This window comes from Monopterus albus, unplaced genomic scaffold, assembly GCF_001952655.1.
Source record: "Monopterus albus unplaced genomic scaffold, M_albus_1.0 scaffold315.1, whole genome shotgun sequence".
In the NCBI taxonomy this organism is placed as follows: Eukaryota; Metazoa; Chordata; class Actinopteri; order Synbranchiformes; family Synbranchidae; genus Monopterus; species Monopterus albus.
Window position 1 is genome coordinate 386,253 of NW_018128195.1, and position 17,996 is coordinate 404,248.

Sequence of the window (17,996 nt, forward strand, 5' to 3'; positions counted from 1 at the left end):
GCAGGAAAACGGGGCTTGGTCGTAAGACAGGGAATGGAAACATGAAATAAAATGGGCAATGGTCATAAGTACCTCTAATAAAAACAGAGAGGCCAAATGAAAGAACCAAATTCAATGTGTGCCCTTGAAAATGGGTTGGGTTATGCGCCAACTGTGTCAAATGAAATGTTGTTAATAAGAATCATAAAATCCTTAACAAATGCAGCAGTTGGGCAGCAGGCATGAATATTAAAATCTCCAAGGATTAGAAAATTAATTATCATAGTTTAACATAACCAATATCCAATCTCCCTTTATTTCTAAAATTCTGGAAAAAGCTATAGTTAAGCAGTTATGTGACCACTTGCACAACAATGATTTGTTTCAATTGATTTTCAGTCAGGAGATCATCATAGTACAAAAACTGCATTGGTGAAAGTCACCAATGATCTTCTCCTAGCCTCAGATAAAGGACTTGTCTCCACACTTGTCCTCTTAGATCTCAGTGCTGCTTTTGACATCATTGATCACAGCATCTTACTGCAGAGACATTATTGGGATGAAAGGAACTGCGCTAAGTTGGTTCAAATCTTACCTATCAGAAATATTTCAATTTGTTCATATTAATGATGAATCTTCCACACAAACTGAAGTTAGTCATGGCTTTCCAAGGGGCTCGGTGTTAGGTCCAATTCTCTTCACTTTATACATGCTCCCTTTAGGCAATATTATCAGGAAACACAGCATAAATTTCCATTGCTATGCAGATGATAGTTATATTTATCTATGAATCCAAATGAAACAAACCAGCTGGTCAAACTTTAAGCATGTCTTAATGACATAAAGGGCTGGATGACCTGTAACTTCTCACTTCTAAACTCTGACAAAACTGAAGTCATTGTACTTGGGCCTGAAAACCTTAGAAATCTGCTGTGTAATTATATAGTTACTTTAGATGACATAGCTCTTGCCTCCAGTACTACTGTGAGGAACCTTGGAGTCATTTTTGACCAGGATATGTCCATTAAATCACACATAAACCAAGTCTCTAGATCTGCCTTCTTTCACCTGCGCAATATTGCGAAAATCAGGATCATCCTGTTTCAAAGTGAGGCTGAAAAACTGGTCCATGCATTTGTTACTTCCAAGCTGGACTACTGTAACTCTTTACTATCAGGATGTCCCAATAATTCCTTAAAAAAGATTCCAGTTAATCCAAAATGCTGCAGCCAGAGTACTGACAGGAACTAGCAAGAGAGATCATATCTCTCCCATATTAGCTTCTCTCCACTGGCTCCTTGTAAAATCCAGAATAAAATTTAAAATCCTTCTCCTAACATACAAAGCCCTTAATGACAAGTCTCCATTGTATCTTAAAGACCTCATAGAGCCTTATCATCCCAACAGAGCACTTCGGTCTCAGAGTGCAGGTTTACTTGTGGTTCCTCGAATCCACAGAAGTAGAATGGGAGGCAGAGCCTTTAGCTATCAGGCTCCTCTCCTATGGAACCAACTCCCAGTCTCAGTTCGGGAGGTGGACACTGTCTCTACCTTTAAGAGTAGACTTAAGACTTTTCCTTTTGATGAAGCTTATATTTAGGGCTGGATCAGGTGACCCTGAGCATTCCCTTAGTTATGCTGCTATAGGCCTAGGCTGCTGGGGGGCCCCATGATGCTCTGAGTTTCTCTCCTCTCCTCTCCTCTCCTCTCCTCTCCTCTCCCTCTATGCTTCTATATGCCACCATTACACACCACTAACTTTGTGTCTCCTCTCTCCCATAGTGCATTCTCTCTCTCTCCCTGTACCTTTCTGCAGGTTGCCCTGGCTCTGGAGCTCTACGTCTCTGATGAGTCACCGGCCACATCAACCTGACTAGTGTTTTTTGTGTCTTGTTTCTTTTCTTCTTTTCTCTCTCCTCTATCCACTCACCCCAACCGGTTGAGGCAGAAGGCCACTGACCAACAGCTGGGGTCTGTCAGAGGTTTCTTCTGTTAAAGGGAGCTTTTCCTCCCCACTGTCGCCAAGTGCTTGCTCAAGGGGGATTCGTTGGGTTTTCCCTCTGTAATAATAGTGATAACAGTAAGGTCTAGACCTTACTTTGTAAAGTGTCCTGAGATGACTTTTGTTGTGATTTGGCACTATGCAAATAAAATTTGATTGATTGATTGAATTCCAGCTAAGAAATCAGAAAACATATAAATACAATCCTTAATATATTTAGGAGGACGATAAACAACTGCACACATGATTGGGGAGTTAGTCTTCAACAGAAACAGATGCAGCTCAAACATGGAGTAAACATCCGATGAAATATGACAACAGTTAAAACAGTTCCCAAACAGTTTCCACCAGAAGTACGTGGAGAGTTAAAGAAAGTACAGTCGGGGGGGAGTAGCTCAGGAAAAGAGGATAAATCACCAGCGTTAAGCCAGGTCTCAGTCACCATCATAAAATCCAGGCTACAAGAAGTAAAAATGCAATTAAGAATAAGTTTTATTTGCTAGCAATCTAGCATTAATAAGAGCCAACCTTAATGTAGGTAGATTACTGGGAGCCGGGGACGCAGAAACCAGTGAATGCAAGAGAGCCAATGAGGCCAGCAACAAGGAAACAGCAGGGATTGGTCTGCAACCACAGGCCAGACCCACTGACAGCAGGCATCCAAGTAGTGCCACAAATCAAAACAAATCACTGTGCGGCATCAAACCATAGGTGAAGATCTGAGAAGCAGACACAGAAAGCCAGGCCAGGTAAACTTTAAGCCTTACTGCCACGCCAGCTCTCCTTACCCATCTTCAACTCTGCCTTCGATGAGAAGAAATGCATGGTGTAGCATAGGCATGCAGAAACAACTGACCAAAATGGAGGAAGGTCTTTCAAATGGCTCCCAGCATCGAATACCTGATAATGCCAGTCGGGCATTGTGAGCAGGGTGAAGCAAAAACAGCACAATAAACAGCAAATAAACAATACACATGAGCACCGATGCCATTTTGTATCTTTTTATAAAGAAAAAAACTGCTTTAGGCCTAGTCCCCAATGGCGCTCTGAGCTCCTCTCCTCACTCCCCTGCGGACCTACAGTGGTGTGAAAAAGTATTTGCCCCCTTACTGATTTCTTATCTTTTTGCATGTTTGTCACACTGTAATGTTTCAGATCGTCAAACAAATTTATATATTAGTCAAAGATAACACAAGTAAACACATCATGCAGTTTTTAAATGAAGGTTTTTATTATTAAGGGAAAACAAAATCCAAAACTATAGAGCCCTGTGTGAACAAGTGTTTGCCCCCCTGTCAAAACACTGGTTTATCGCACCTGAGTTCAATTTCTCTAAGGTCATGCCACAGCATCTCAATTGGATTCAGGTCAGGACTTTGACTAGGCCACTCCAAAGTCTTCATTTTGTTTTTCTTCAGCCATTCAGAAGTGGACTTGCTGGTGTGCTTTGGATCATTGTCCTGCTGCAGAACCCAAGTTCGCTTCAGCTTGAGGTCACAAACGGATGGCCGGACATTCTCCTTCAGGATATTTTGGTACACAGCAGAATTCATGGTTCCATTTATCACAGCAAGTCTTCCAGGGCCTGAAGCAGCAAAACAGCCCCAGACCATCACACTACCACCACCATATTTTACTGTTGGTATGATGTTCTTTTTCTGAAATGCGGTGTTACTTTTACGCCACACATAATGGGACACACACCTTCCAAAAAGTTCAACTTTTGTCTCGTCTGTCCACAGAGTATTATCCCAAAAGTCTTGGGGATCATCAAGATGTTTTCTGGCAAAACTGAGACGAGCCTTTATGTTCTTTTTGCTCAGCAGTGGTTTTCGTCTTGGAACTCTGCCATGCAAACCATTTTTGCCCAGTCTCTTTCTTATGGTGGAGTCATGAACACTCACCTTAACTGAGGCAAGTGAGGCCTGCAGTTCTTTGGATGTTGTTGTGGGGTCTTTTGTGACCTCTTGGATGAGTTGTCGCTGCGCTCTTGGGGTAATTTTGGTCGGCCGGCCACTCCTGGGAAGGTTCTCCACTGTTCCATGTTTTCGCCATTTGTGGATAATGGCTCTCACTGTGGTTTGCTGCAGTCCCAAAGCTTTAGAAATGGCTTTATAACCTTTTCCGGACTGATAGAGCTCCATTATTCTCTTTCTCATTTGTTTTTGAATTTCTTTGGATCTCGGCATGATGTCTAGCTTTTGATGATCTTTTGGTCTACTTCACTTTGTCAGGCAGGTCCTATTTAAGTGATTTCTTGATTGCGAACAGGTGTGGCAGTAATCAGGCCTGGGTGTGGCTAGAGAAATTGAACTCAGGTGCGATAAAACAGTGTTTTGACAGGGGGGCAAACACTTGTTCACACAGGGCTCTATAGTTTTGGATTTTGTTTTCCCTTAATAATAAAAACCTTCATTTAAAAACTGCATGATGTGTTTACTTGTGTTATCTTTGACTAATATATAAATTTGTTTGACGATCTGAAACATTACAGTGTGACAAACATGCAAAAAGATAAGAAATCAGTAAGGGGGAAAACACTTTTTCACACCACTGTATATGCCACTACTGCATGTCACTAAATTTGTGTCTCCTCTCTCTTGTAGTAGAATAGAATAGAATCTGCATGGACATCCCTCACATAGTGTGTCCTATCTCTCTCTCCCTGTACCTTTCTGCATGTATCCCTGGCTCCAAAGCTCAATGTTTCTGATAAGTAGCCATTGGACACAGTGTTTGTTTGTTGTGCCTTGATGCTGTTTATTCTCTCTCCTCTATCCATGCACCCCAACCAGTCAAGGCAGATGGTCGCACACCAAGAGCCTGGTTCTCTTGGAGGTTTCTTTTGTTAAAAGGAGGTTTGTTTCCCCACTGTTGCCATGTGCTTGTTCAAGGGGATTTGTTGACCTTCTCTATAATAGTGTACGTTGTATGTAAGGTGCCTTAAGATGATTTTTATTGTGATTTGGCACTACACAAATAAAACTGAACTGAAATGAACATTTTCATTTAGGTTTGCTCAGACATTTATCTGTTTATTGTCACTATCATTACACAGATTTGTCTATTTGCTGTAGTTGTAGACTGTACTTGAGAAGATGTGAACCTTGTACCACCTCTGTGTGATTTCAGTCCTTGGAGAATTACATAACTCTGCCAGGAATAACTGCCAGGGAGAAATCAATATAACAAAATAAAGGTTGCACAAGCACAGCCCACTCTACTGTTGAACCATTACAGCAAACACCATGCTCAGCTGGTGTGAGTTGTCTGTTCACCACTGAATGATCATCATTACCTCAAAGTTTCCTCACACTCAAAATAATAAGAACAAAACTGCTTTTTGTGACAATCACCAATATTATCCTTATATTAATATTTAGGCATGTAGATTGAATGCCAAATCACAGGAAGACCAATGTCAGTCTGTTAACATCTGTCCAATTAAGTTATGGGAAACAAAAAGCTACCCCCAAAAAGTTCAAGAAATAGGTTTCTTACAGAGAAGCAGCTGCCATTTTCAGAGATTTAAGAGTTAATAGAATAATACTAGGCAATATAAAGACAGTCTTTGAGATTATCCCTCTTTTTGTAACAACCTGAGTCATCAGACTCTCCTCTTACTGACTGTGTGGGAGTAATAACTGCAGCGGGAAACATATCAGTTATCTTCCAATCATAAAAAAAACAAAGAAAATCATGCAACAGATTTAAACTTTTACATCAAGACATGGAAATACAAAGCTATAGGTCTGCAGTTGCATGGGTAGAATTACCCCATGCTATTCATCAGCTCAGATCTGATCAAATCATAACACAAACCACTTTCTGAACCTTGACCCCACCAAACCTAATTTCATTTTGAAAAAATTGAGGGGTGAATTGTGCTGTAGTGTTAAAGTTGGTTTTGTGATGCATATAACCTGAGTGAGTTCTAAAGAAACCTCAGGCAAATGTTAAAGGGAAGAAGTTACTGTAACACATTTCCAATGTCAAAAGAATTATGTAAACCAAATGGAAACGTGGGATTCTAATATACAGTATTTTGGTATGAGCAGTTTCAGAGTTTAAAATACTTTCCTGTTTGGAATAAAAAATTAAAATCCATCTTGCCATGTATTTTACTCATAAGGTGAGATATTTAAATGGTGCTTTAAAACCTTAATCACACTTTCACCAGAACTACACTGCTGTGCTGCACAGCTACAATGGCCATGGACTTCATGTACTAGAGATGTCACATACATAATTTGACTGGTGATTATTATTTTTCTCATTTTAATCTCTGCTTCTTCTTCCTCCTCTGCACTCATCATCCATTTGAATTTATTGCTGCAACAATGCAGTAGTACAGAGAAAGAGACAGAGAGAAAGGGCATTGAAACTTATAGCCCCAATCTATTCAAATTCTAATACCTTCAGCTCAGTGGTAAAGGTATGCACCAGTGACATCTTAATTTTTCACATCTGTAAAATGTGGCCATGCAGCTCTACCCTCTGTTCCCCATGCATTATTCTTGCTTTAAGCATGTCTCCTTGGGGAGGGGTGGGGGGTACTGTTATACAATATAGCAGCAGCCTACCTGCCTTGCCTGGGGTTGTTTTCAAGGTGTTGTCTTTGGCGACTCCTCTCTCTGGCAGTTATTAATATAACACATGCCAGGGAACAGTTCACCTTGTACTGCTGAGGCCACCACACCACTACATGTGTATCTTGCCTCATACAGAGGAGTCTCCATGGGACACAAGGAAGAGGGGTGTGGAGAAGGATGTGTGTGTGAGGGGGGAAATGAAAGCTATAGGAAGCAAGAGAGCAAACACACAAAAAGCATCAAAGTTCCCCTCTTGCAGGTAATTACAATCACATAATCATTGAAGTGCCCTCAAAAGAGACGGAGACCATGAGTGGCAGCAACAAAGAAGGTCAAGAGGGCTGAGAGGGTGATGGAGAGATATGGAGTATGTACATGTGCATGTTTGTGTGTGATGAAGGACTAAGAAGGCAAAGCAGCAAATCTGACAAACTGAGTGCTGCAATCTCCACCTTAAGTCCCATTAAAATCTTGAGCAGGAGAGGCCCTTTGTGTATGCTGAGTGATCTATTGTAATAGTAATCAGCTGAGACCTTGTTCAGTCTGGGGCATAAATGAACTGACACATTCCAGGCAAGTGCTCAAAGGATTCTAAAAAGTTAAAAGCTGTTTCATTTTGCAGCCTCAGAAACTTATGTTGTCCTTCAGGGAACCTTAGAGTTAAAGACAATGATTTTTATATGCTAACTTTGTACATTTGGTACATTTGTGCCATTTAACATACCCAAATTAACGTTACTGATTTAAATAAATGGGAATGCGCTTAATATGAGAAATCAAATAAATGGATGAGCTGAAGCCTGTTATTCTGTCCACACATGACTGATTTTTAGATTTAAACTGCAGCTGTTAAACAGAGCACAGTTCTAATGCTGTCACACCAATGAAAAACAAGTATGGGGCAACATACAAGGACAGAACAAGTAATAATGTTGCCATTAACTGATGCACTAGGCACTGTAACTTTTTAGAGAAACACAACCTTCAAAAACACAAAATCCTGCCCTTTCTCCTACATACACACAGACATAGCACAGGGGAACAACAGCCAAGGGAGAGAATGAAGCAAACATTATCTTTCATGGCGCACCCTCACTGATGTTGACCTTACAACCGTTGAACAGAAGAGAGATGATGAGGACACATGAAACGGGTCCTTCACCCAACCAAATTAATCAGTACTCCTTGATTTACAGAACAATCTTCAGGACCCTTCTCCTGCTGTTCGTCCATTTCTGCTTTCTCATAGTTTTATGCCAATAAATGGCTAATTACTACCTTTAATTGAAGTAGTACTCTTACTTCCTGAATAACTGTGTATTTTGAGGAGTGATGTAGTACTTGAGTCTAGTGTTACTTCCAGAATGGTGCAGTGATGAAAACCTTCTTCCTGCTGTGTTTTATCAAAAACACCATAGTTGTGAGCTGGTGGCAGGAATTAATTCTCTCTCATGCTCAGAATCATGTTCAGGCTGAAGATTCTGAACCAAACCATAATCAGCCCTGCCCTTCTCTGGCCCTAGGTACCCCTTAAACATCCTGCTTTTAGCATGTTTAAGTCCATTTACAAATCAGGCATATTTCATATATTGCCATTTATTTTCAAAAGTGCACAGGGTATTTCAGGTATTTGAAGTGATTTTTTTTACCTTTCACACAGCCACGTGTTCATTTCATGTATATGTGAATTAACGTTGTATAAACTTGCATATATTATATATTTGCTGTATATTGTCATTTTGTGGTCATACCAATTTAAACGATCTCTGCACTTACAACTGCACCATAATGTAACCAGCAAACATAGCACTGCCAGAAAGAATGCCACTCATACTATGGTTTTTCTGAATTGCTTAAACACAAAATCCCATATTCAGAACAAAACTCTTAATGTCAAAACCCATTTATTAAATTAATCACTTTTTTTTTTTTTTTTGCAAAACCTTGAACAATATTCACTTGGTTAGACACGGTTTTCAGATCTGATTCAGCCTTTTTACAAAACTCTACAATGTTGTCACTAAAACACGGTGAAGTGTCACAGTACAACTCAAAAGCGTTCACACTTGTTGCTAATGATGTGATGGAACCAAAATAAGCTCTGAATTCAGAGGGCACGGGTGGCATGATTGAGTTGAAGTTGATAGAAACGTCCGTTGTTGGAGGTAGCTTAAGATGTGGATGGAGTCCTCTGGGCTGACCCAACAAAAAGATGTGATGCTGAGGCTGAATGAATCACTTGTTGATGCTGATTTTACAGTGACTGTACAGTGAACTGTAGTGTGCTTTTCATTTACACTTTGTCCTGTGGCCTTTTGCAGTACTTTATTTTTACAAGTGCTGAAACCATAGATATTGAATACTCTATTGCTTGCAGTACATACAGCATCCAATACCTAAACTGTTAATGAATGTGAATTTATTTATTTATTTATTTGAAAACATGTTTTTCAAACATGGCCTGTTAATTATCTTTCATCTTTGACCCAAATGTATGTTAACACATGACAGGAACAAACTGGGGCTATATAGTACAGTATAGAGAGAAAGATGCTGGCCATTGCAAATACACTATAGTTGTATAACACATGGCTACAGGTGACAGGATGTGACCTCCAGTTTGCTGTTGTAAAGAGCAGTGCCCATCTACCTCTATCATAATCACCCAATATGAACATTATTCCTAGAGAAAGTGGACAAGCTTTAAATATAGAAACAAAAAACATCAAAAGTGTAACAAAGCTACATTCTTATGTCAGCAGTAATGGTATTGGTTAATAGATGTAAAAACAACTACAGTATGTGGCTAGACTAGCAGAAGAAAAGCAAGCTCTAGTGTCATTGACCAGTAATGGGCTGAGGATGTCCTTGTGCCCTTCAGTGTTAGTTTGTAGTAATCACTGGAGAAAGACTAGATGGCCTGAATCTTTCAACCTGCAGAGAATCAGGGAGGAGAGAGCTGATGACAAACTACATTCACCTTCCTGCAAATCTCCCAAGAGCACAGTGATCATCAAGTGAGTGGGATGTTATGCAGGGCAACTCTGAAATCTCAGGCTTTCAGCTTTTTGCGCAGTTGTTGCCATCCACTGCTGCCTAAATAATGACTGATCTGGCTGGGAGATCGACTACTCTGAAAAATGAGGCCATGTGCGATTTGAAAAGACCTAAGCTGTATTGTTAACCTGTTTTATCTATAACTGCATTATTGAGTTGGAAACTGACCGCTCTTTTGATGCTTCTTCTCTGTGTTTTGAAGTAACATTTTATCCAGTTGCTCTGATGTCATTATGAGCAAAGCTTACATTAGCCAGTGTACAGTGAGCAAGAGTTGGCAACACACACAGTCCTATAGGCCTGCTGTAAAAGGTTTGTAGTTTCAGCCTTAATAGTGGCTGTCTTCAGTTAGGATTCATGTGAATTACAAATGACTCCAATAATGATACATTTTCACCATTTTTCCTTCTGCTCAATATGTTCAAAAAAAAGCTAACCTTTCAATCTACAGTATTATTAAATACAGTATTACAGTAATTCCACAGCTGGTAGTATTTTGCCATATTACGATCAAAATATAGGTGTTACTAGGAACACAACAGGAACACTAACAGACAGAGAAGTGAGTTGGACCTTTAATTTTACACCTGCTTTCTCCTAATGTTAAATTTCATCTGCAGAAGTGATAAATCTGGCACTGAGTATTTGTATAAACTTCTTTTCTCTCCTCTCATATTTTGCGTCTCTAAATGGAAATACTTTAAAACAGATAATGCACGAGACCAGATGTGTAAACCTAAGTAAATATTCCCATTTGTGTCAGAAATTCAAGCTGACCACAACTGCATTATACAAACTACAAGTTCTTTAATGCTATTTTTGAAGTCCACAAAGTGTGAATGCCTGATTTTTAGTTGCATTACTTTGAAGGTGAGTTCAGACTGAATGTGAAGCTAATTTCAGAGACGATGCATATAAAGCCTATGCAACAATGTGAGTGGGTTGAAATAGCTCAGAAAAGCAACAATTAAGGCAACGATGCACCTATGCACCAAAAGGTGTGGGCTTACAATCATTCAAAGAGATAAAGAAAAGCTGTGAAGATACAGTTGGAGCTTTGGTTGTTTGCACAGTCCAGTGGTTAAATTCACAATAGACAGATAAATAATCCCTTTAGTGAAATTAAGTAAATGTTTTTTGCCTCACCATCAATCGGTATGTAGCTTGTTTAACAGGAATGTTGGAAAATATTAAAGTACACACTAAATCCATCCAGTTTATCACAGGGCTGACACACAGAGGCAGATACCCACTCACACCTCTGAGCAATTTAGATTCACCAGCCAGTGTAACCTGCATGTCTTTGGACTGTGAGAAGAAGCCGGAGTACTACCATGCACCCCGATATTGAGTGACATGCTGTGTAAGCCAATATTTTGAAATAAATACATAAAAATAATTGATTTCCATCCATCCTATCCTTTCATGATCCTGCAGAGGGTCGCTATGAGGTGACAGTGCTAACCACGGCAGTACCATGCCAGCCTAAAATTAATTCATTTATTAAGGAATTTAAGAGCTGTGACAGAGGTGAATTTGGCCACAATGAAAAAAGCAAACAAACATCTAACAAACAAGGTATGGATTGACCTCTGGCACAGTACACTGAATCTTGAACAAAATGGGAATCTGAATCAAGGCCTTGTACTTCACTTGAATATGCATCTGAGTTAGGAAACCATATTTTGCTATTTGTAAGTAATTATGCACTGAACATTTTTTAAAGGTATGACATGTTAATGAGGAATAAATATCAGAATGAGACTTCTGAGACGAATAAACAAGTTTCAGAGGCTGAGACTTTTCTCTTCCCTCTAAGCTGGTCCCTGGAGATAAAGCTTGACTTGATGTCACATTCTCACCCCTGATGCTGACATACAAACTGACAATATGTTGCATATGATGAAAAAGGAGACATTTTCATTTCCATTTACATACATGGTTATGCTAGGTGGCTGTTGACTACAAAGTCATTACACTGCGCCATACTCTACATATTGGTTATCTCTTACTGATAGCCAGCTTTCCAGAACATTAATAAATCCAGGCATGTTGACGGCTCAGTGAGTTTGCTTGCTTTAAAATCTTAGTAAAACCACTGTAGAGGAAAATTGAAGTTGGATTTTAAAAAATGAATGAATAGATAGATAAATAAGTGCTCTCCTAGTGCTGTCTTTAAAATGGATGTCTGGAATTCACAGTTTTCCATTAACTGATGCCCAACAGCAGTTTCATGCCTGCACCCGGCCTTGGAGCCAGCACTACTGTTGTGTGTGTGCAGTGGCACTCAGCAGGTCACAGTCACAGTCTTCATTTTCTCAGCATTTTTTAACTTAAATATGTTGGGTCTGTCTGCCCTTCTCCGGCCTCTGGGCTTTCAAACATTAGCATGCTGTACTATGAAAATCACACATCAGCATAAGCAGCATGTTGTGCCATTAGCAGCAGAATCAATAGAAGCTTTCATTTCAACGATAAAGATAAAATGTTCTTGCTGCATTTTTTGATATTCAGAGAGAACAAAGCTCTAGAATATAATACCTGTGATTATGTTTGCAGCTGCAGGTTTGAGGGGATAGCTTAGTTACACACACATGAAAATTCCTCTCAATACTTCATACTCAAAATCGTTCTACTTGTATAAGCTTTTCTTCCTCAATATTTTTGTGCATGTATAGTGAGGATTATTATTTCTCTTTTGGTGGGATTGCATCCTTGGTTGTAGACCCCTAAAAAAATTATATTAAATCTGGTTATGCCACCCTGATAAGCACAGGATAGGACTGACTTGGAGAAGGGGCTGAGCATGTATACTTTACTTTTAACGCTAATGAAATGTTAAAATGAAGTAAATGTAAAGTCATCCTTATTTTTTATCCTCCTGTCTCTAAACGTAAGTACACTGTGGGCACTCGATGTCAACAAAGGCATGTTTCCAAAACGTAAATCATTAAATTTTATAGTGATGACGTAGGTTTTCAGAAAATGAATATTAGTCAGTGTAATGTACCCTGAAGAGATGGAACTAAAATGTGTGTGTGTTAAACTGTATTACTTTGTGATGTTGCACCAGCTGATTGCTTTTCTGCAGATCACATGTGGATTGCTGTGGTTTGTTAAATTTGCCATTCACAAGTCAACAGAGAGATGTCAGGGTGCATTCACAGGAAGGCCACTCGTGTGATGAGGAGTGTCAAGTCAATTTAGTCACCTTGAACTTTGAAGATGAAAGAATAACATGTTGGAATTTGACTCCCTGTTCAGAAATGCTCAAGTGGCCTCGCTGCTATTGCATGCATTGATGGTGGGCAAACAATATCCATATCATTCACTGATGACATTCACAGTTTTTGTTCTGAAGCTCTGGTACACAGCAGCCACCAGGGTAGGAAAGAACTGTGGATACTGAGCATTGAATGGACAAACACTCTTCAGTGGGCTTAGTACCTAGTTTGAGGTGTGGATATATTAACATCACACTGAGAAACTAAAGTACAATTCTATCCAGGGACCACGCTAAAGGCTAAGTCTGACACTATACTGTATGGTTTTGAAAAAGAACAGACTGCTTCCCAAAACTTCCTACCCCAGCAAATTTACACTGACACTCTTCTACACATTATCATAAAAAATTATAATGTGCCACATTATCCACACGTTAGCAACCACTTAAGGAAATGTTATGCTGCGTTTCCACTACTGGAACCTAATGAGCGTGTACCCCATATTTCCCTTAACAATCACCAAGCATAGCATCCGGGGTTGATGTGGACCATCCTGCTTTGTTTTTCCACTGTATCTTCTTTCTGCCAGTCTCTGTTTAGAGGAGGGAGGGGCTGCTCCCCTCTCACATATGCAGTCAGCTGTGTGTTTACACATGGTGTTTTTAATGCTAATGCTAGAAGTATGAAGAAGTGGACATTTCACCAATCACTGGTGACTGCTCTGCGCGCATGCACACCATCTCCCTTCACATTCCTGGTACTTGATTTTAGTACTACCTCCTGAGGGGTGCTGGAATTAGCTCCCAGAATGCACCTCCAAAGTGGGTGCACCATAATGGAAACAAACGCAGAGCCAGTGAGCAGTGTTTCGGTAGGTTCCTATAATGGAAAAACCTCTTTAGAGTTACTCAAAAGTCAAGCATTTGAAGTGCTTTACTAATTTTATCATAGGCTTACTGTAGTCAAAGTATGCACAGTATAACTGTACTAAGTAAGAAGTAATAAACAAAATACAATATACTGATTTTAGTTTGCAGATACTCAGTAGAAAAGGACTCACATTGTTCTAAAATAAAAAGGCACTAGGCCATCCATAGCTTCGATCTAAGTTACTGATTATTTACAAGGTCTAGTTGTTAAGAGACACAAAATGTCCCAAACCAGAGTCTTCCAACACCTGACCAGGTCAGGTCAGTGACCTGACTGTTGGTTGATAATCCAACAGCTTTGGTTTTCTCTGATACACTTGTCAAAGTCTGTTAGTCTACACAATGTGGCACAAACTGCCCAACTATAATACTGAAATGAAATGAAGGATGCCAGGTCCTACAACAGGTGCGCAAGACACACCAGCTCAGAGACTGATGTACATTTGTTATAGTATACTGCACATGTTCCCAGATTTCTGTGCTGCAGTGAGCCAGCAATACAGTCACAAGGATGTGAACATGAGTGTAAGTCCATGAAATTGTAAATTTGACCATCTGCATTTTTTATAGACCTAAATATTGAATTCTTATCTATTAAGAAACACACAATGTGTCTAAAAATGTTCGCATTGTGAATATTACCGAGTGATTCAATAACAATAGGAACACATGGCAAATTATTCAAAATTGTACCACTTTACATTACATTACAGAATTACTTCTGAAGTGAACATGCTCCTGGGCGTGGAGGATACCAGTGTTATGCCATTCTTCAGAGACAATTTTTTTCAGCTGCTCTTTGCTGGAGGGGTTGTGTTGCTCTGCCTTTCTGTTTAAAATGTCCCAAATGTGTTTTACTGGAGTCACATCAGGGGACCCACTTGGTCAGGTCATAGTTTTCACTTTTTTTCTTGTTTAGAAACTCTTGCACTTTGGATCGCTATCAAGCTATAATATTCCTCTTCTGCTAAGCTTCTGGAGGGAGTCATCTTGTCAGCCTGTATTTTGGTGTCATCTATAAATGTCATCTTTTGCCTCCATGCAGCTGCATATCATCACAGTCTCACCTCTGTGCTTCACTGTTGTGGTAGTCCTGGCCAGAATCATGCCAAAATTACTGGACCCCATTTAAGCCCAACAAATATATATTGGTCTCATCTCAGAAGAGATTGTGCACCCAGCATTCATTAAGCTTCTTTTCAAGCTCATTAGCAGAGTTTAATTGTGATGATGTGCAATGTCCTTCATACTGTCTGAGCTGTCACAGAAAGTCTGATTTCCATTGATGACGTCTGTGCCAAGTCTGATGCACTTGCCCATCTGAATTTCAGACCAGCTAAAAAACAGACACAGGTCTTCTTGTGTCCTTTTCCATCTTTGTGAAGCCTCACAGTCTGAGCAGATGGCATGTAGATGGACACATTGCATAGGTTTAAAACGGAGAGTTCTGTTGTTCACAAGTAATTTTATAACCATTCATGCAGCTGGAAACACTTGTGTCTTTAGTGTTTAGATGTATTTCCTTTTGTTGTATTGAATTTTTTATTTTGGGGGCTGTCTTCTCAATATAGTGTTTCTAAAGTATTTTGATTGGTCATAATAGGATGGCTGTTTGGACAAAACTAAAGTAGTGTGCACACTTTGCAAAGCCAGATTTAACTGTCAGTAAAGTAATTCATCTCTGATCCATCACATGAGAACGAAAAATTCAGGTGCTATTGCTGAGACATCAAGAACACTCCGCCAGGGTTATTATCCAAACAAACAAATGATAAAGTAATAGAGACCTTAGCTAACTGCTTAGCTAAAAATTGCCACCCTGTTAATACAGCAGAGGATAAATGTTTATGATAAATTGGCTTCTCTTTTTCTTTTTGGCTTCTGTTCATCTAGACTTTTGTGAAGGCACTGAATTCAGTTTGTACTTGCTCAACTGGTATTTAGCAAAAGAATAACCTTAGGTCACTTTTTTTGGTCCTATGTTAATTTGGTATTCAGATGGGAATGATAAGGAGTTTGCATGATTCATCGCAATTACACAGTAAAATGAAGAATTCTTGTAATTAGTTAGTTTTTTAATTGAGTCACAGCCGTAATATATAAATATATATATAAATATAACATAGGAATGGGACTATTCATTGAAAATAAGTTGAAATAACCATGATAAAAATGACATAATGTCCCAACAACCATATCTGAAGATGATTAGAGACTTTGAGAGGCAGATAAATGAAAAAAAATTTTTTATGGAAATGGGGCCACATAAGATTGTGAGGAGAATTATGTTGGCCTTCTCTAAAAATGAAAATAACACTTTAAAAGATGACAAAATATACGCACATCTAACTAATAACAAAATGGAAATAATAAACAAATGCTATACAATAATTTACATGTCAAATATGCTGCTGTCTAATCAGGCCAGAAAACAGGGTCATGGGCCAAATCCCAAAGGTGGCCTTGTTGTAAATAAAAAACTGTATAATAACTGACAAGGTGTCAGCTCTCTTGCTTACCGTAGGTAGTCTCTTCGGCACAAGATGAGGTTGGCTTTGGTGTAGAGCGTGGAGCCCACCTCGCCCAGCCTACAGTCACAACAGGCACACTTGAGGCAGTCCTCGTGCCAGTACTTATCGAGGGCCTTCAGCAGGTAGCGGTCCTTGATCTTCCGGTTGCAGCCGGCACAGCCTTTTGGCTTGGTGTCCGGCTGGACGGAGAGCATTTGTATACCTGGAACAAGCACAGAGAGAAACAATCATCAGACACCGGTGCAATGACAGAGAAGGAGGCAAACATTATATTAATGTTAACATCCTTATGGTGAAAAAAGATGCAACAAAATTCTAACTGCAATATTTAACAATTATGATTTTTTTTAAAGTTCTGTTTAGTTGACAAGAAAAGTGAGATAAAGACAGATACACCTGAACTATCAAGGACAGCAAAGGGTCCTCGATTTGTTGTGCTTCTCAATCTTTGAGCAGCAGTGGTGGTATAAGTACTTTCATGTATTTACAATATTTTAAAATAATGTTAAAATAAAATAAGACAAGTGAAAATGAGCATTCACGGATATATAATATTCTGTATTTTTACATTTTATATTTCTAAATAGTCAAAAAAATCAGATATTAACCTTTTCAGACATTCACTGGAACCCTGACATTATCAGGTCAATTGACCCAGACATTAAGCAGACTTCACCCTGCCAGCTCCCTAGGACAAAGTCCGCACAATGTCCAAGTGAGCTGGAGTCATCGCCCCTAAGAATACAGCAGCTTATAGCCCTGAGTATTCGCACCAAGCTAGTAGGCATGTTGATGATGTTTCAATCATGTGACTACCATGAAACTGGAAAAATACAAACATCTGATGGTGAAAAAGTCGTTTATAATAAAAACAACTCTCAGGAGGTTTTGTGTATGTAATGTGCTCACACCACAAAAAGGACAAAATTAAGTATAATCAAAAAAGTCAGCATGCAGGTTATTCTTTTGCACAAGGCGCTGCGAGTGATGAGCGCTTCAGGAAGATCTCAAAGTAAACAAATAAAATTACTCTTTCTTTCTAGTTTAACTTATAGTGGCATTCAAAACACACAGTTCTGATTTAATTCAGCTACATGCTAATTCTGAGCAGGCACTTGTTCTGATAAATGTCGGCACAAAAAGTAAGTTGAATTTTTAATGTATATACTAAGCATTGTCCCACAATGAGCCAAGGAAATGGAGGAAAAGCTCCTAGCAGCAAAACTAAATAAATAAATAAATAGAATTGAAACAGCTCCATAAAGGTACATATCGTATGTCATGTATCCTATCGAGTTGAAAATTATATTTCCAATATAAAACTAGTAGGACAATGAGGGAGGACAGAAAAGTAGTTAGCATGTTGTGTTCTCTTAGGATATTTCATGGCACCACAACAATTAGTGCAGCTGAACAGGTATAAGCCATCTTAGTAACTGCAGGCATACGGGGGCCTGGGTTGTCCTGTTACCACTGAGTATATTTAACCATAATGTTGGGTTTTAGTCAACAGGATGGCCTTTGTTTGGGCCCATCTAATGTGTCTATGCAATTACTGGATGTACCTTCTAAAATACATTTGGTTGTAGGTCTAAGCTGGAGTCCTGACATGATGCTCTGAGCTTCTCTCCACTACTCCCCTTCCCTCTCCATTTTATTTTTACATGCCACCATCTTACTAA

At 39.3% G+C, this 17,996-nt stretch overlaps 1 protein-coding gene across 4 annotated transcripts in view; it reads right to left on the bottom strand.

The window, feature by feature from the left end:
* The window catches only part of lmo3 (LIM domain only 3), an 82,226-nt gene that overhangs the window by 58,314 nt on the left and 5,916 nt on the right, over positions 1 to 17,996 (bottom strand). For all 4 annotated transcript variants that reach the window (XM_020623894.1, XM_020623892.1, XM_020623891.1 and 1 more), the window contains exon 2: positions 16,303 to 16,516. In XM_020623894.1, coding sequence (XP_020479550.1) covers positions 16,303 to 16,508 — 206 coding nt within the window. In that variant the 5' untranslated portion in view covers positions 16,509 to 16,516. The remainder of the gene's footprint in view (positions 1 to 16,302; positions 16,517 to 17,996) is intronic.